General features: G+C 36.9%; 1 protein-coding gene across 2 annotated transcripts in view; it reads right to left on the reverse strand.

Annotated features, from left to right (window-relative positions):
• LOC138711980 (SAP domain-containing ribonucleoprotein) overlaps nucleotides 1–17172 on the reverse strand; it is a 36102-nt gene extending 18930 nt beyond the window's left edge. The window contains exons 1-6 of one of the 2 annotated variants that reach the window (XM_069843299.1): nucleotides 17067–17172; nucleotides 16788–16884; nucleotides 8780–8856; nucleotides 8317–8613; nucleotides 4658–4771; nucleotides 1684–1767 (exon numbers count right to left, since the gene is read on the reverse strand). In XM_069843299.1, coding sequence (XP_069699400.1) covers nucleotides 1684–1767; nucleotides 4658–4771; nucleotides 8317–8613; nucleotides 8780–8856; nucleotides 16788–16884; nucleotides 17067–17102 — 705 coding nt within the window. In that variant the 5' untranslated portion in view covers nucleotides 17103–17172. The remainder of the gene's footprint in view (nucleotides 1–1683; nucleotides 1768–4657; nucleotides 4772–8316; nucleotides 8614–8779; nucleotides 8857–16787; nucleotides 16885–17066) is intronic. The other variant, XM_069843300.1, reaches the window with a different exon arrangement.
• Between the last annotated feature and the right edge of the window lie 3828 nt (nucleotides 17173–21000).

Below are 21000 nucleotides of genomic sequence, written 5' to 3' on the forward strand. Positions count from 1 at the left end.
ACTGAGTTTCTGAGAACAATTTTTAATCAACGTGTTACTTGACATAATATTGTATAATTATTTTTATGGAACTTCAATATTAATGGAACAAGAAATTAAATATAGGGCTCAATATGACCACCTTCACAATCAACTTTCTGTAGCCATGTTTTCCACTTGTCTATGGCAGAGGCGATCTGTCTCTGGGAAAGCTCGAGCCAGCAATCACATATGCGCTGTTTTAAATGTAAGATATCGCCAATGTTTTTCCGTTCATACACCAACTTCTCTAGCTGACTCCATACAAAATAGTTCATAGGATTTAAATCCGGACTTCACAGTGGCCACAAATCTGGAGGAATGAAGCTTGGATAATTCATCTGAAGGTAGATAAATAATTGTTCCAGCAGCTTGGTGACATGGTGCTCCATCTTGCATAAAATGATAATCTAGTATAGAATGTTCAATGTTTGAAAGCATTTTTCCGAAAACATCTTCACAGTAGATTTGACTGTTGAGTTTAAGCTCGGTCAATATCAGATCAGTTTTTCCTTATATAAAACACCTGTAGAAACAATTACACTGCGACCAAAGTGGTATCTTTCACAAAGTAATCTTTTGTGGCCAATTTGTTTTTTGCTGCAAATATTAGCATAAACCCCTCATTCTGGGTATGTCTTGGTGCCTCAATAGTGAATTTCTTTTCATATGTGAACCAGATATTCCTGATTTTTTCCTGGTGTCTGAAATTTGTTAGGAGTCTTCTTGCTCATTCTCTTCTTTTATGTCGGGTAATGTCTGTTATATTACATCTCTTAAAAATTTTCAATTCCAAGTCCAGCTTACAGATATGTCTGACTGAGCTGCGACTAATTCCTACTTGCCTCGACACTTTCTTTGCAGAGCAACATCTTCACTACATACTACATCATGAACTGCTGCAATATTCTCTGGCACACGTACAATACGGGTTCTTCCATTTCCTGTTTTTTTTTCGATGCTCCCAGTAGTATAGATCTTTGTTATTAGCGCTGAACGCTAGTTAGAGACTACTGCTTCAAAGGATATTTTTTTTCACAATGGACATATTTACATAAATGTTTAATAAAAATTTTATCATTAGAAGTCACACATCTCATTTTGATACACAATTTGCTTCATAACAATGGAAACAAATGATAGCCACAAGAATTACAAAATTATGGCTTTCTTTATTTCAACAGAAATAACCTAGAATATGTCTAGGAAAGTTAATTTTTTTCACCATTTCATTCCGGACTTAAGATTTTTTAATTCGGCTTTTAAATCAAAATAACCATTATGCCCTTATAGAGTAGAAAGTCTGTTCTTTTCAGTGGTATATGTATTTTAAAGAAATAGTACATACTTTCGGAAATACAGGCTTTCAAATTTTGTAGCTTTCTTTTTGACCATGTGTATATATATATATATATGTATAAATAATTTGGTGAATCATCAATTCTTCAAAGTGAGTCATACTCATAAGTTACCATGTTGTGCTAAAGACTTCAATTTTCTTTAGTTAAGCTTGTGTTATATTTCCTTTCAATAACGGAATATCTGGTTATTTATTCTGCTCTTCATGAATAACCTTTTTGCATACCACAGCTGCCATTATTTTTGAGGCTGTATGTCTCAAAACCACACAAAAGATTTACACAATATTGTACAAGTGATACTCACTTTACTGAGGTTTCTGGTGCTTACTGGAGACAATGTCAGACCAAATCTCTCTGCTCTTTTACGCAAGACATCTGAACTTGCTGCCTAAAAGTGAAATGGAACTAACTAAACAGGGTAGAACTGTATCAAAATGTACCTACAGAAGTAACCTCTGCTTTAAACAATTCGAAGCAAGGGCATTAATTCATCACTTGTTTTAATTTACAGTCCACATAAGACAAATTCGTGAAAGACAACTAGAAGTGTCAGTTACTATTACCATTGTTAGGAAATATAGGAATATTGCCATTATCAGTATTATTCCTGCAGTTAAAAAAAAAAAAAAAAGTGAAATGTCTCATTACAACAGTTTATTGGAAATATTTTTCCCAATGTCACGCTAATATAACTCTCAGAAGTTCTGATTACTGGTGGCAGATTTTGGAACTATTCCAGTCAGCAGAGAAAGTTGGAGAGGTGGTTGTACTGTGTGAAACAAGCATTGGAGCTCCAAGCCAGACCTGTATCAGCAATGCTAGTGAATAGTTCCAATGATGGTGGGCCCTTCTTGTATAATTAGTATTATGACACATTTGGATAGTAAGCAGATATGAATGAGCAGCAATATCAGTAATAAAAAACTGTTCAAACTTTCCGGACAATTTCCTCGAACTCTTCTGTATGAGACCATACCAGAAAATTTAGGGTACCAAAAATTCTGTGCTCGTGGGTTCCGAAATTGCTTTCTGAACAACAAAGTCACATCGGATTGAATCTGCTTTAACCTTCCTGCTGCGTTACCATGACGGAGGATAAGAACTTCTGAACAAAGATTGCCATTGGTGATGAGATATGGGTTTTGTATGTAAATGTTGAAACAAAAAGCCAGTCAATGGAATGGAGTCGCACACGCTTGCCAAGAAAGTCAAGAAAGTAGTGGAAGAATTTCTGTACCAGAAAACTCATGGCAACTGATTTTTGGGATAGTCAAGGGATACTGTTGATGGAATGTATGGAGAGAGGCATAACAATCAAGTGAAACTTTAAAAAAATTGAGAAGGGCCATACAGAACAAGCGTTGCAGTTTGCGAAGTTCGAGTGTGTTGGTTTTGCCCGATAATATCTGCTTCCATACTGTCGCTTGCACTCAGCAACTTCAACAGTTCAAGTGGGAAGTGTTTGATCATCCCCCATACAGCCCTGATTTGGCTCCCAGCAATTACCATCTTTCACACACATGAAGAAGTGGCTTGCTTCTAAATTATTTGATGAAGAGGAAGAGCTGAAAAGTAGTGTTGAAGGGTGGTTAAGTCCCAGGTGAAGAAGAAGAGCCAAGTACACTTGTTGGTTGCGCTTTTGTTGTTTACGATAGAGACTCTGAAATATCCTACAAACAGTATGGTCTCTCACCAGTGTGCACAATATTCCAGGCTGAACTCCTAGCACTGAAGAAAGCAACCGAATGGAGTGTAAATAGTCCATGTAATGTACGAATTTTATGTGATTCTCAAGCAGCACTCGCAGCAATTGACGATAAATATAACCTCAATCCAACTGCGGTTAGTATTAGGGAAACTTTGTTACTATGTAAGCAACATGTATATTTCGATTGGGTACGTGGTCATGTAGGGAACAGAGGCAACGAAAGAGCAGATCACCTAGCCAAGATGGCCACGAAATCGGAAACAGAACACACAAACTATAAACAATCCCTCTCTTATGTAAAAATGCAAATGAAGCTGGACATGTTAAATGACTGGAATGCAATGTGGTTAAATAGTACAAATGGCCAAATAACAAAATCACTATATTTTCCCACAGTTAAAGATAGACTAACCGTAAAGAATTATGAACCATCATACATATCCACGCAATTTGTGAGTGGACACAGAAAATTTAATCCTTATTTTGAACGTTTCAAAATTGACAACCCAAATGGCTCTTCATGTCCCTGTGAACACTCCACACAAACAGTCGACCACCTGTTAATTGAGTGCCCACTACAAGAACGCAAGAGATACCGGCTAGAAACCCATCTTAGCATGTGTGATACAACTTTCACACCACCAATAACAAAAGTTCTTCTGAAGCAATATTGCATAAAGGAATTTCACAGATTTATTACAGATGTATTTAATACCTTGTAGAAAATAACAGTATTTAGTAACAGTGTCCTATTTATTCTTTTGGACCAAATTTGTAACTTTTAAAAGTATGGCTATTATGTTGAAGTGTATGTTGATGCTTGATTTGTTGTGAATGTGAGTCATAGTTATGGGATGCTCGATTGTGTTTGTGCGACTATTGTGTATTAATTTATGATGTATGTTACGGAAAGTTGCATAATTGTGTTATAGAGAACGGCTATAACAAATGTTATGTTTATGTGTTGTAACTGTTTTCTGTATGTCTCAAATTGCTGCCTGATGTTTGATTTGCAATCGCAATGTTTAAATTAAGGATTGTTTATGTTTTGTTTACATTGTGTAAGATAATTTATTTTTCTTTTCAATTTGTTTTTATGCTTAGGCCTATTTTTTGTGTAAAACTATAGCCCTAGCATACATATGTAAAATAGGGCTACCCCCCATTGGAGATACTATAATAATAAGTCCCAGGTGGCAGAGTTCTATGCAGAGGGGATTTCAAAACTGGTTGAATTCGACACGAGATTCTCCTCTTTGTTTTACATACGAACAGATTATGTTTGCTAAACTTTAGATGAAATTGTGCAGAGTAATTGAAAGCTTAACCTGATCTGTATTGTGTATCTGTATAACAACCAAAACAATGCAAAAGCGCTGCCACTCCTATCAGTAATCAAAATGCAAGAGAGCTATACCATGCTATTTTTTTGTATTCAAACTGTCATAATTCGATCTTACCAGCACAGCAACATCATCTCTCACAGATAGCACTGACATTGACCTTCCATTACAAATTACATCATGTGCTGGTCCTCTCCAAAAAAGCATATGGAGCATGTCATACTTACTGCAGTGTTACTAGTATTGATGGGAGCTGATATGCCAAACCGAGCTGCTCGAGCTTCCTTCTTTGCATCCGATGACAGTTCCACTCCAAATTTTTGTGCTCGCATCTCCAAGCGCTGCAAAATAATAAATGCTACAGCTAACAAACATGTTCCTTTCTCATTATATATCCTATAATGAACAATAATAAAACAACAAACACTTCACATCTCATTTATATGGTACCTACTACATCTTTATGATCTTACAATGGTCAGTAGACACCCATATATAGTAACATAAGATCTTCCTGAACTTTCCAAAATCAAACCAAGAAAAACCATGGAAAAACACTGGCCTGCTTTCGAAAAATACAAAAATAACCCCAGGAGATAAACTACTGCTGCCTTCAGATTAGCTACTGATCACACTTGTCTGGCTGCTCATCTTTATAAAATTGGCATCTATCGATCTGATGAATGTATGCAGAGAACCCAACAACAAAATGAAAGCAACTACCTACTACTCTGTTCTGGCCTTCATATAAAAAACACGCAATATAAATTTACTTTATTGGACTAATAGACAACAAATGGACTCATCCCATAAAGCTGGGCAATGTCAATGTCTTCTTTGATAGCAATACTCGTTTATTAGGTAACGCTGCGCTCCTCTGATTCGCTGGAGCTGTGAAGCCATTGAAGGTCATATGCAGGAGATTTTCAGCAGAGAATAGTGGAACCAAACTACAAGGTTCTGCACTGAGTCCTTAGGTGAGCCAGGCATATGATTACACTAGTCTGCGATGAAAGTTCCTATCACGTACCATTTTTTTATTTTAAATTTTCTTATAATATATTACGCCAATTTACAGGATAATTATTTAAACTGTAATACTTTAACATATGTAGGTTTAGTATGTTAGGATATGAAAACCAAATGTATTCAACATATTTTTAAGGTGTTTATATTGAAAACCAAGGACACCGGATGTTTCTTAGCAGATAGGGGGTGCAAACGCATAAGGAAGTTAGGGCGAAATGATGTGCAGCCTTGTCATTATTTTTATTTGTGAAAGATAGAAATGTCAGCCACTCCTTGGTGTGAGACTGAACTCAACTCGTCTAGTTTCTCTCACATTTCATTAGTCTGCATTTCATATGGAAACGAAACGAAATCAGTTTGAAGCTTTATTGTGGAGTAGAATACTGAGAGTTTTTAGTTCAGTAAGAAAGTATTTACCATGTCGTATCGAGGATGTATAAATAATCCAGATCACTTTTGTTATATAACTTATGTAAGACATACACATTGCCTTAGCAGAGGTGTAATATTATAGATTTTGTGAAAAAGTCATACCATGCCTATTTTGGAATCAAACTTGGAGACCAAAGTAAAGCTTGGGCACCACACAAACTATGTAAAGTATGTATTGAAGAATTTCGTCATTTGATCAACTGGAGAAGACCGTTACTATATTTTGGAGTACCTATGGTTTGGAGAGAGGGGTCGAATCATAGTAATGACTGCTACTTCTGTTCATGTGATGTGCAGGGGTACAATTCTAAAAATAAAATTCAAATCGTGTATCCAGTTGTTCGGTCAGCCATTTTACCTGTGCCTGATGTAGCAATTCCTATGCGACCAGAAAATCTTGAACATTTTCATCCGAGTCTGAGAGTGAGAGAAACTGTGATGAGTGACAGTGACTATCTACCAGAATCGGGTACTGCAGAACGTAACCAGAGTGAATTAAATGATTTAGTGAGGCTCTTGCCCTCCCTAAAGAGTTCGTTGAGTTGTGAGGTTCTAGACTCCAAGAAAAAATTCTGCTGTGCCCAGAAACATCATTCTATTTACTGACAACGCAAAACAGGTTTTAAATACTTTTTCTCCGAAGATGATAATCTTGTATATTGCAGTAATGTGAAAGAATTTATGCTAAAACTTCGATTTTTAAACTATGACCTTAGTGAATGGAGACTTCAAGCGAAGTTTAAAGGATTTCCTCCTTCATAACGGAAACATTTTTGGTTCAGTGCCCGTTGCCTATTCAGTGATCCTCAAAGAATCATACAAAAATTTGCAACTGCTGTTATTGCGACTAGACTACAGGAACACAACTGGCAAGTTTGTGATGATTTCAAAGTTCTTACTATGTTCCTGGGTCAACAATCTGGTTTTAGCAAATTTCCATACATTCTTTTCCTGTGGGATAGTAGGGCACGAGTTGATCACTGGACTATGAAAGACTGGCCACCTCAACAAAATTTGGAAGTCGGTTCTAAGAATGTGCGCCAAAGACTTGTGAGTCCTTCTAAAGTTGTGCTGCCACCTCTCCACATTAAGCTTGGCTTAATGAAACAGCTTGTAAAAGCTTTAATTAAAGAAGGAGACTGTTTCAAGTACATATGTGAGAAATTTCCACTACTATCTGAAGCAAATTGAAAGAAGATATTTATATTTAATGGTCCTGACATAAGAAAACAGATGTCTGATGCAGCATTTAAAAACACTATGGATGAAAAGGAGAAATCAGCATGGATGTCTCTCTGTGAAGTTGTTTTAATATTTCTTGGTAACAACAAGGATCCTAATTACCGAAACATTGTGGCTAACATGCTTGAAACATACAATGAACTTGGTTGTGACATGAGTATCAAAATTTTCTGTTTTCTCACCTAGATTATTTCCCCGAAAATCTAGGATTTTTCAGCTAAGAGCAAGGTGAATGATTTCACAAGAATCTGCAGGACTTCGAAAGGAAGTACCAGGGACACTGGAACATCAGTATGCTTGGTGATTATTGTTGGATGTTAAAGCGTGAAATACCTGAAGAGAAACATAAAAGAAAGAGGAGCACGAGGACTTTATCAAGTGATGTAATTTTTTGTGTAATACATTGTGCTAATTTATATATCCAATAGTGAAGTAAACAAGAGAAAACAAAGCAAAAACACACTAATGACATGTATGAACAACCATACACATAATTTCAGCAAGTTGTGTCTTTTAAATATTGTTTTTGGATTTGAAATAAAAAAGTGAAATGAAAAAGTTTGTGATGAAATTCACGTAATTAGGCTATACAATACAGTTAAAGTGGTTTTGCAAACAAACCTGACGCGATAGAAGCAAACAGATTGAAAATTCGGATTCAGCACATCGACATTATATAAAATCACATTATTTAGTTCAGGCAACAAACACAAAGTTGAAATTCGCAGGCTAGTGTTATCAGTTTGTTATATGAAAACAATCTGCAGCCCATAAAGCACTGAAATACACGATTTTTTCAATTGAATTATGTGTAACTGTCACATAACAGCAAGAAAAGGATTTTGTTTACCAAATAATGTACGTAGCAACAGTGTACCTCTAACATTGGTCACAGTAAGAATATCAGGGGATTGTCATTTTTTGTGCAAATGGAGTTTTGTTCCTCAAGTAAATACACAAGTTAAATTGTACAAGTGGGTGTGCAAAAAACAAAATAATACTAGCATTTGATGTGTTTTAATTGTGTAGAAAATTATTTACAATAAGTGTCTTAAGTTTAATTTTCATTTACCTCAAAACTCATTTTTATGACTTATCTCCCTTTACCCAAACACTATCAAATTGATAATTTTCAATGTACCAATAAAAATGTATGAGAGTTTGTGAAATTAAGTTCATTTACCTCTTTCATAGAAAAAGCTGACAGCTTGACAACCTTTTTGCCCTCAGCTTCAGGTTTCTGGGGCTGCTGCCCTGTGTCAGAGTCTTCTTGTGAAATGCCCTGTTGCTGGTTCTCCTTCTCAGAACTACTGGCTGATGGCACAACATTGCGGTTCAGCACAATCTTCTTGGTGGTGCCAGTAGCCGTGCGCTTTGTAGAAACTGGACCTTCATCTTCAGATACTGACGGTAATTTTCTAAGCTTTGACTCCTGCGCTGGACTTATGTCACCTACAAGGACTTCTTCCTCTTCTTCATCCTGAGAAGAGATCAAAAGTAATTCCACAAACCTACTATAATATTAATTCAAACACCATGTTCCATCATATGAATATTCAATAAAACATCCCCTTTACCGGAGAAGTAGTATGTCATCCTAGCAATGTTTAGTAACATTCTAATGGGAAAGTTTTTGAGGAACTCACAGCAAGTACATCATCCTCATCAAGAATCTCTTCAGAATCACCAGCTGCAGAATCAGGTTCTGTGATCAAAGAATTCTCTGCAAGAGATCACATTTCTTACTGAATGATTCAAATTATTATATTTAATTTAATTAAATATTTGATACACTGCAACAACTAGATATATCAAAGAAAGACAAACATGTCTCTAAAGAATAGATTGAAGTAAACCTTGTTTAACTGGTACCAGTACTATATATGCAATTCTATATTCCGAAAATCATAAATTTACAACATAAAAAAATATCAATTTATCATCTCTTCATTTTCTTATATTTGGCAAGGTTCGTGGCCTGCTGTTTGACGTGGTGGGAGAAAGCAGGTGGAATGGAGTGAATACAGGTGTTAACTTTTCCAAGAATGACGACAGCGCTGAAGTGGCACAGATCTGATGGTCTGACAATATATTTATTGTCATCAAAATTATATACAATTTGTATATCATTCGTTAATGATCGTCCTGTTACATTTCTGTTTTCCAGGAAACCACTCGACTACATTTTACTACTAATAACTATTACTACCTATATATTCCATACTGCGTACAATCATTCTAGTTATTTCTTAACAAAAACTATTTAACCTTTAATTACTATTTCTTATATGCATAAGTTTATACCTTAGTTTTCCCTTCCCATTTTTTCTTTACTACTGATATATACAAAAAATTTCCCGAGTTCTCTCAATTTTTTTTCATTTACTGTTCTATATAATTTCCTACACACTATTTCTACATTTAGTTTTATGAGTAATAATGGCTTCTGAATAAAAATTTTTCTTGTTCTTTCATTTTCTGAGCAAGATAGTAGAATGTGTAACACATCATCTTTTTGATTACATAAAGGACATATATATTTTCCTATGTTTCCTGTTATATTTTTTAAACTCCAAATTCCCAATCTCAACCACGGTAGTCCCATCCTTTCTTACCTGTTGTTAACTTTTGTAAATTCTTCCTGTCCCCATATGATTTTCATTTCTTTGTAATCTATTAATTATTTTAAACAACTAAAATTGTTAAACATTTCCTATCTTATTATCTCGTTACTTCTCTCCATTATAATTTTATCTATCAAATTTATGTTAATTTCATCAATTTCTTGCCATAATCAATTTAGTCCTAAACTGCTTACATTATTTTCTAATTGAATCGCTCCATGCAGAAAGGGCTTCAGTCCATTAGACCTGGTTTTGAGAAAACTAAGGAAAACAGTCTGTACTTTGTATTCCTTTCTGCATAGAACTCTGAGCCTGACGCTTCAGTTTTTGTCTTTCCAAGCATTGGACTGAATATCTTTCTGCACAGGCTGATGGAACCATCCATAAAGATATGATTTCCATCGATATCTCGTTTTTTCAAAATTTGTGACTGAAGCCCTTTCTGCATGGAGCGATTCAATTATTTTATCCAATTATACTTATAGTTTTCGTTTGTAGGAATCTTATATCTTCTCCCCGCCCACTCTCTCTCTCTCCATATATGCATGACTATTGCGCGGAAAATCACGAGGGACATTAAAATAGAGAATGGAGTGAGACAGCATGAAAAACTATGAGACATGAAGTCCAACATACACTTCCATTTCCATGGTACCACAAACGATATTAGGCCTACAGTAAACCTTTCATGTCAAAATGTTACAATTTTTTTTTTTTGTACCTTGGACACAAAAATCTCACGTCAAAAATATAAAAGCACGCTTTCTTTAGGTACTGTGAATGTGGAGCACCATCATGTAAAACGTTTCTCCCTTGTTCCATATTTAAAATTTAGTTTACAACAGTGTTCTTAGTTAGGATCGTAACTGCTATTAGCATTGCTTTCATATTTGTAATACGACGCACTTCAGTTTAATGTAGTGTGAGTGGGTGTCATTACGAGAAAATTAAATTGATTAATTAATTCATTATCACAACAAAACAGAAGTCAGACAAGGGAGGTGAAGCAAATAAGAAAGATAATTTAATAGAAATGTGCGAATAAAAAGGCTCTCTCAAATTGGCTCTACAGAAGAAATAAGAAATAAGCAACTTTCAAGATGTTTCATACTAGTAGTAGTTTAATTGCAGCACTCACACAACTACCAATCAGCCATCTCTCTTAGAAGAAAACGTTCCTGAACAAGTTTTGAAAGATAAATCTCTGAAATTTTAAACTCACTCATATAAGAAACAGGTTCGGCTCCATATTAAACCTGCTAATTTGGTAAATTGTTTTTACTGCCTATGAAAATGGAGAATATCTTTACTGTAAATGTTTTTCCAAATGGAAGAATGCAAGTCGAGAAATTTTAGATCCAAGAAAATTCAGTATCATAAAATGGCAGCTTTAGGATTTAAGTTGAATCCAATTAAAAATCAAATTTGAAAGTTCCACAAGAACAAAAAAGGTAAAGCAAAATGCTGTCTGGTAAGAACTGTAAACCAGTTTGCACTACATACCTCGCGAAATAAGGCCTAGCTGTCAGGGGTCATGATTCCGATTTGGACAATCTCATCAAGTTATTCAAACTTCAATTTGAAGATGAGCCTGAACTAAAGCCAAGGATGGGAAGAGACAGAGAAAACTGTTTGCAAGGTAAAATTTGAAATGAAAATTTTGGCTTAATATGAAGTGATATTGTTTGTCAAATATGTAATCAACAATCATATAAATCCACAGAATCCTCCCATATTTTCTGTAATATGTGCTGGCACAGGAGAGAAGAACAGCTCAGCTTATGCTTTAGATGAATCAATAAAGAATTTCGACCTCACAGGAGCTTCATCAGTCTACAGTATGCACATAAATATTGTGACAGCGACGTGAGATTCGAACTCACGACCAGCGTCCCACAAGAAAGCAGATCGCGCGGAGCACAGAAGAATGGCGCGCGGCGGAGAGGGGAAAGGGCCAACACGGCGAGAGAGTGGAGCGAGAGTGCGCGCGCAACTGCTGCGTACGCAGTGAATGGGGAATGGACCTTCCCGACCCTTCCAGAAGTGCGTCGAAGTGGAGATATCCAGATAATTCTCTACACACCTGTAGAAATTTCTCGCAACTATGATTTTGCTATAAAAGAAGAAGCGCCAGCGAACTCGAGCAGTTTTTCAGTTTATTAGTCAGCCAGTCAGTGAGAAAGCCAGAGCAAGCAAGCCAGTCTTGTGTACCGGAGTTCGACTCGAGTGTGCGTCCGCATCTGCGTCAGCATCCGAAGGCCTGAGTTCGAGTGCAGTGGACCGCAGTTGGAGGGACCTGAGTTCGAGTACAGTGAACTGTCTCTGGAGGTCTGTGGTTCGAGATACTGTGAACTCGAGTGACTGAGATAGAAGAGCTGTGAACTGAGAACTGATAGTTCTGATTTGTACTGTAAATAGTGCTTTGTAAATATTAGTTAAGATTAACAGTTCATTGTTGTGCGTAATAGTCCAAGTAAATTGTCATTGTCGTCGGTGGAGTGCTATAACGAATACTGTGTTGAGTGAAGATCCAATTGTTGACGAGAGCGTTTAAGGTGAATTGTAGAAAGGAATTATTGTTGTGACGAATAAATTACATTGTTGTTACTAATAAAATTCACAATATATATATCTTTTAAGTATATCATTTCACAATTAAGAGGCCAAGCAAATGATGGCACCCCTAACACAAGACTGCAAAAAATAAAGGAGTTTCTGTATTAATTTTGGCGAAACAACCACTGGCACTTTTTTGTTGGTTGTAGTGTACATTACATAAATTTAGTAGGCTAATTCAAGATACTTGTATTGCATCTCTGACTAAGAATCTTCACAATGGGTCCATAATCTAGGTGTGTTATTGTACCTATCCTTTACTGGAAAGTAGAAATTCACAGAAATCCTGAAAGATAAAATATTAAAATGTTATGTTTTATTTAACGACACTTGCAACTGTCGAGGTTATATCAGCGTCGCCAGTGTGTTGGAATTTTGTCCTACAGGAGTTCTTTTACATGCCAGTAAATCTACTGACATGAGCCTGTCACATTTAATTACACTTAAATGCCATCGACCTGGCCCGGGATCAAACCCGCAACCTCGAGCATAGTAGGCCAGCTCTATATCAACTGCGCCAACCAGGCCGATCAGATAAAAATGTCTTATTCACACAGGAAAGTTGAGAAAATGAAGAAATCTTCGAAAGTATTTTTGAAAAAGCCATAAAAAAATCACAGGAAATAGATCTCATTCGAATATCAATATCAAGAAATTGTTTAAGAATGTGCCTTTTTGCTGTCCACCTTCCTTTGGTAACACTATTGTAAAGATTTAACAAAAATGTCCGTAGAATATATGATCGAATCTTCAAGGTAAGACTATTATTACACCGGGGACAGAACAACTAGAGGCTTCAGTGACGTCACTACAGAAGAGTCCACACACAGCAGAATTGTTCGTTGCACTACAAAGTGAAAACGTTGACCACTTACTTTCACTGATCCAGGTGTTCTCTCACAATACAATAACTTCTGTTCAGAAAATGTTTTGCAGAGGATTGGTACTGTACCTGCTAGTGCGGGAGAAGGGGGTGGTCGGACCGCTTAAAAGTAATGGCCTTCAAGCTTCTAGATGTTCTGTCCCCGGTGTATTATTATTTAGGTTAGGTTAGCTTATAAGAAGTCAAGGCCCTCTATCCCAGCGGTCTACATGAAGATGAAGATGAGTGCTGACTACAGCGATTGAGTGCAGGATTTTCAAGCAGTGTGCTGGTGTTTTATTGGGTGAAACTTCGGTATCTCCCCACATTACACAAGGAAGAGAAAACTTTTCCACATTCATCAGACTCACGTCAGAGTTCTGTATGGTGGTCCACCTCACAGCACTGCCAGGAGCCTGGCCCACCCAAGACCAACATTGCCTAAAGCAGCTGCTTCCTAGCCCATGGCACTATAGCCCAATACACTGCTCAGCACTGCACTAACACCAACCGACCAACTGGTTGCATTCTACTGTTTTGCTTGGACACATTGGTTATACTTTCACTTGGTGTGTGGCCAGTGGATCAGAGACCAACTAAATGTGTTATATTTCCTGTAGCCTTGACTGATTCACATCTATTGTGCGGTGGCTGAGCAGTCAGATATTCAGTCTGTCACGCAGGCTGTCTGGGTTCGAGTCCGGTCAGACCTGAGAGGTTTCATTGTGGCAGATAAGGTCGCAGTTGTGGTTTTTCTTGGGGTTCTCTCGTTTCCCCATATTGTGTATCTACATCCGTCAACATTTCTCCATTTCGTCATCAATCCATAACATTCCTTGAACGACAGCTGGCAACTCACAGAGGGGACCGGCCTAGGGACAAGTGAGGTTGCCCATTTGAAATCTGAGTATGCAGCGAACCTTAATGTAGCCATCCGAAGTGGGTTTGGGAATGCGCTTAGCTTGAGGATTGCGCAACAGATCTTGAAAGATGGCAGTGCTGGTCATAGTGCCCCTCCCCCTCCAGAAATTCTATTCCATTGAATTCCATTCCATTCCAATATTAATTGGAAATATAGCAACGGGAGTTAAATCAAATTTGGACACTATCTGAACTCTTCAATAATGATCAAATGACTTTTACTTCCAGAAAGTGTAAATAATTAAAATCGACATTTTGCGTTACATACGGTAATTAAAATCGACATTTTGCGCTATGTGTCGGGGCACTGTTGTCGAATGGGGGGAGAGGGCATGTTTGGCACTAACTTTTCCATATATAAGTAGCTCCAGTATTTTTAACGTCTGTGCATGTGCGAGAATCAGGAAGCCTTCACTATCAATTGTCCCAAATGACCTCAAATCCCAAGCACATGGGCACACATTTCTCGATTATCAACTCTGCGACGGTTTGGGTACACATTTCCCATTAGTCATTTCGAGTTTTGTGATTTGCAATGCATGGATGACGGGAAATATATGAGGTACCAGTCAAACCCATTGCAAGAGCATACAGATCCCTGCATACCTTACAACATATATAAAATTAAATTATTTTTCAATTTTTCTGATCTGAACTGCGCCTGAGCACGAGCTTCTGCTCTTTCGGGCTGCAATGCCTAATGTAGCTCAAGTGTATAGAATTAATAAATATTATTATTATTATTAAAAAAAAAAAAAAATGCTGTCAAACACAGATTTGAAAATTGTCTCAATGATACTTTTTAAATTTCCACCCAACTGTTGTTTTAAACTCTCTTGTAGTGATTTTCTCCTTCACTACTTTTTTTTTTAGAAAGACTGCATTTTAGCATGTAGGTTTTCATGGCCAGTGTCTTGTGATTGTCTTCTGGACTGAGATGCCGTGGTCTACCTGTGCGCTTTTTTTTTTTAAAGCAAGATGTAAAGCGCTGCAGCAAGACCGTTCTTTTATTACATTTGCTTCACTGTCGCTGCAGCAGATTTGCAGCAACCGTGCAGCAAATCAAAACACTGCTTTACGAGTTTGCTGCACGATCCATCATGGTGGAATGCGTGTTTTGGTCTTTTGCAACGTTTATTATTGTTAAAATCGTCTAGTAACAATAAATCCATGTCATTATCATGGAAGTCGAAACTATTTAACATGTTCGGTTCTTTTAAAGTTAAATTTATTATTGCAGTAATAGAAGCCAATATTAATTGTCCACCATCTTGCAGTCAGCTGACCTAATTGCGTTTTTTTCGTCCTCATTTTGCTGCAGCAAAGGCATGAAGCATTTTACTGAAGTGGTTTAAAAAAAACGCACGGTACCAGTAGACCATGGCATCTCAGCCCAGAAAACTTCATCACAGAGACTGTATTTCCTTTGTGATGCACCATTATTTGGACTCATCTCGAAAAACAGAAATAAAAAACTAAAACAAAAACGTTTGAAACAATTGCTAATCACTGATTGAACCGCACACGCAAGCATGAGCCCGCGCAAACTCAGTAACTGATAAAAGAGAAGATTCAGGTTGGATGCCTTGATACCAGCACACCACACACAACAGTTTCGTAAGAAAACCAGCCTGGCACGTGCAGTGACGTCACGGGCTTGTTCCATCTGTGATTGTGCAGTGCAGAAGCAGCCCATGGGCTCGACCGTTGTGCAGGTCTCTGTCTCACGTCCTAGCTATCCCCTCAACTCATCTCCTAACCTTGAAACATACCTCGGCCTCATGTCACTTAGTTATCCCATCATTCAACCCAACTAAGCCAAAACAAAATGCAAATCAGACGTCAGTCCCGTGTGTGGTGTGGAGAGATATCTAAGACTGGCCATATATTTACGAATTATAGCAGATAATAAAAAATATGAGCATAGAACTTCCAGTGAAGGTTCTTTAAGTACGCGCCACTCGAAAACATTTCTGAATTGTCTTGAAAATGGCTAGGATTTATGGTATGGAGTAGTGGAAATTTGATGTAATCACTAGGAGAGTTGTATGCTCATCCAACCCACCACAAATATAAGTTATACGTTATTTATATACGAAATTTGTCATGCTTGAATGAAGAAGACCGCATATTTTCTTAATGTGACGTAATGTAAGGTAGGGAAACATGGATTTTTCAGTGTCATCAACTGTGGTGAATCCCTCATACAATACCTACCACACGCCTAACTTAACTTAACCTCACATAATACACACCTATCTTAACAAACCTAATCTCTCACATAATATTATACACACCTAACCCATTTTGTTTGCAATGTTGCCGTCCCTGCTACGCCGAGTCGGAAGCATCTAGTTGATGAAGCAGAAAGCACGCCAACAAGAGGACAAATGTCAGACTCATTCCAACCATTGCGTTTTGTGCAATAATCAATGCGTTAATATAGTGAACATCCTATATATAGTGCGATAAGAAATTAAATGCGTTGTGGCAATGATAAAATTGTGAAAAATTCATTTACAGTAGCGCGAACATAACGAACATTCAATCTTCATTCAATGCATCCCATACGTAAAACTACAGAGGGCCTACATTAAATTTATTGTGGACTGAAATTACGCTATTACTTACCTCCGTGTAAAGACAGCTGCAATCTTTCAATCAATTCATTTTTATTTCCCATTGTACTGAGACCTCTCGCTTTCAATTCCTTCTTCAAATCTGCCACCTGGAAGGTTAGGAGTACAATTCCTTATTTAAAATCACATCGTTAGCAGCTTGTAATTCACAATGCATGGGAAGTATAACATTAAAATATATCCACACATAATCTCTGGCTCAAACAAAACTGTTTAATTTTCACATCTTTAATAACCTACACAAATTACAATAAATAAAGGAAATACCAACTTTTAATTTCGATATATCTTGCAATTCATCCGCCATTTTTACGAAGTTCCCTCCCGCAACTCCCGCGCATCGGTCGGACAAGCGCTCATGCTCTCGCTCACTCGGAATCAACTATCCAGTATTGCCAACTATGTACACACCACACAGAAAATCCGCGGTGATTCACAACCGTGGACCTCTGCACTTTGGGGGCCACGAACAAATAATAATAATAATAATTTTTAAAAGCTGTTCTATTTAGATTTAATATTTTGCAAATATGGTATTTTTTTTTTAAATCGATGCCAGTCCACTGTTATGGAGTAACGGTTAGCATGTCTGACCATAAACGAGCGGGTCCAGCTTCAAATCCTGGGTATTTATTTTCCGAGGTTTTCCTTCAAACAACTGAAGCAGAGTTGAACCTTGGATTCGCCATCATTTATTCACGTATCATTATCATTGTAACATAGCCTGGGTTAAGTTCAAGGTGCAGCGTGCTATATTTGTACAAGAGCATGGTCGTTCAGTGACAAATATCATTCACAAAATAGGAGTGGTAAGCACAATAAGCTTTAGGCTGAAGTGCAAGCCTTTTGAGTCCCTCCTCAGTTAAAAAAAAAATGATATATTCCATATTACTATGTTCTACGTTCTACTCTACACCTTAGGCCAGGGGGCTGCAGTAAAGTAATGTGAGAAAAAGGTTTTATTATTAAAAGGTTGAGAAACAAACTTATTTATCAATTAACTAAATGAAAAATAAATAAAAATAGATGCAGCACTGCATTTCAACTGTGGATTGTTTGAATTCAGAATATTAAAAAATAGCCACAAATTTGCCAGAAGGCAATCGACTATTGACTATGTTATGTATAACAATAAATAATTAGCAGAATTATAGACACTAGACTTTTCCGTGGCTCAGAAATAGAATGCAAGCAGTACCTGTCCAGTTCGACTGAGACCAAGTTGAGGGAGTGTAATCTGTTTTTACGAACAAGGCTCTGGAGACCGATTCATGGCAGTATAACCACTTCATATGATATTGAGGATATGCGTAAATCTATAGATTAACTAGTCCGCAAGCTAGAAGATGACAGCAGCAAATAGGGCTTACAAAGAATGGACACAGCAAATTTTCCTGTGTTTTATTTCTCTGTGCGCCAGCGTTTAGTTCCACTTTAAAACGCTAGAGGTTAGTGTAATCGAGCACACGCTAAGATAAATGAGTATAGAGTTGAGACCTAACTCGTTGGTTGAGACCATTGCTTACGAGATTATACAAGCTGGCGCATAGCGCTTGAAATTCGAGTCTGAAGTGGTTCCCTCGTAATGCCAATTCCGCCGCTCGGAACGCTGTTCTAGACCAAATATTCATAGCAGAACACTTAAATGACATTGACATTTGGGACATTTAAAGGACTCACCATTGCTTATTAAATGCTTCGTACAATATTTTATGGACAATAGACGTAATTTCCAAACTTCTACGTCTCAATTATATTACAATAAAAGGCTGTCAGTCTTGATATTAAAAGATATTACTTATTATAAACAAAGGTACTACCTTTCTGTTGTTCAATTCTTACACCGTACTTTTCGTAAATAATTAAAGAAACTTAATATATGTGGAGTGTCGTTTCAAATCGTATTAAATACATCCTCGGTCGAAATTTAGTTTGAAGCGATTTCGTATAGCTGAGACCCTGATCTCATATTGGAGCAATTCGTATTCTTTCCCGCCTTTTTTCTATGATGAAAATTGTGTGTTGAATCAAATCGTATTATGTACAACTCCCATGATGTGTCGGATCAAATCGTATTATGTACAACTTCCATTAGTTAAAATCTTAAATGGACAGCGTTGGTCAGCGTGCTGTATCTTCCCACCATTATTGAGATTCTCGCTGTTTTATGACATTGTGATTATCAAGATATGTACAATAGCAAAATCTATTAAGAGCAGTAAGGGAATCAGAGAGAGGAGAGGTGGTTCCCGAAAGAGAGCATTATATGTAGCTAAGAACAGGGAAATAGTGTAATTTATCTCTAAATTTAGAGCAAGTGGTCCACACCTGGAGTAACGGTGAGCACATCTGGCCGCGAAACCAGGTGGCCCGGGTTTGATTCCCGTTCGGGGCAAGTTACCTGGTTGAGGTTTTTCCGGGGTTTTCCCTCAACCCTATATGAGCAAATGCTGGATAACTATTGGGGTTGGCCCCGGGCTCATTTCACCGGCATTATCACCTTTACTTCATTCAGACGCTAAATAACCTCAGATGTTGATAGAGCGTCGTAAAATAACGTACTATAAGAAAGAGCAAGGGAATCACATTACAATAGAAGTAAAAGTCAAAGACTTTATTTGGCTTCCGACTTAAATATTACAAAGCTCTTCAAAATGTACAAATAAAGTGTTAATACCCGACTTAAGAGTAAAAAGATTGTTTTTCTTTTTTCAAATATTTCTCGGACAGAATTAAATAGACTATAGGCTTTTGTACACCGGCCAATGATGAATGCAGTTATTGCGCACACATGCTGTTCCCAATAAGAAACTGCGATGATACAATGAAAAAGACTAGGGTCTTAGTAGATTTAGACGCACATAAGCTTCGTGCCAATACGTTCCATAAAATTATGAGAACAGAACCTAATGAGACACAGCCATTTTGTTTCGACTTACAGCAACTGCAACCGCTCTCGAAACTCAGCATAGGTGAAGTATATTATTCAAGAAAATTAGCTTTCTATACTCTCTGTGTAACTCATAAAGCTTCACAGAAGCCATATTTCTTTACATGAAATGAAGCACAGGCTGGGCGGGCTCTATTGAAGTGGCATCTTGTGTCACTACATTTATCAGTGAATTTAATTTTGACAGCTCACGCCACATTTCATAAATTTGTTACAAAGCTTACTTACTTAAATATTGTAATACTGTATTTTAATACAAATCTTTACAACATATTTTTATAATTTTATTATAAAGCTTACAAAAATATGTAATATTGTAATACAAGTGTTCACACATTTCGTAATTTTGTTATTAAAGCTTACTTAGATATTGCAGTAATTAATACAAGTGTTCACATCATATTTCATAATTTTGTTATAGAGCTTAATAAAATACTGATATATAAGGATTGAAGAAGGAAGTATACAGAGTGGGCAAAAAGTCCCATTACTCCATATTATTTTGTGTCATGAGAATAATGGGGAACATACTGACTCTTTAGATACTTAGGTATACACAGTTAGTGTACAGTGGTTATGTTTGAATTATGACCAGAATTACATCGATAGTGTGCATATTTGAGGTATTTCAGATATTTAAGTGGGTAAGGGAACTTTGTGCTCACCCTGTAGATACCACAATTATTTAAAATTTATATTCAATGCGAGTTAGAGATCGACCCGGGTGGCCGCAGGATCCAAAGCATGTCTCTTTAGGCAGCTCCGTTCGAAGAGTTGCAGGTAAGAAACTCGCCGTTCCTTATCATTATTTTCCAGAAGAAAGCAATAAAAACTATTGATGTATCGTCCTACGTAGTATGCTGCTGTAAGAACCACAGAAAAAACTGACAAATGACAGGGCACAATTCAGCGTGGTTTATAGATGCAAATCGTATTATGTGACAAAATCGCTTCAAAACGTATTAAATACACTGTGTCGGTGCAAAACGTATTAAGTGCAAACTTCAATTGACAATATCATGCATTAGATTAAACAATCAGTGTCAGTGTTTATTACATTTGGTGTTATTTCACAATGCCTAAAAAGTGACATTAAGATATTTAAATTTTTTCCATTATCTTAGGCGTGAAACGTTTTTTACGTTTCCTGTAAAATTTGTTTTTCTGCATTTAATACGATTTGAAACGACACTCCACATATTTTACATGAACACTGTAGTCTACACTTTTCACATATTCATTTATTATTATTATT

The sequence above is a fragment of the Periplaneta americana genome, chromosome 13 (assembly GCF_040183065.1).
Source record: "Periplaneta americana isolate PAMFEO1 chromosome 13, P.americana_PAMFEO1_priV1, whole genome shotgun sequence".
NCBI lineage: Eukaryota > Metazoa > Arthropoda > Insecta > Blattodea > Blattidae > Periplaneta > Periplaneta americana.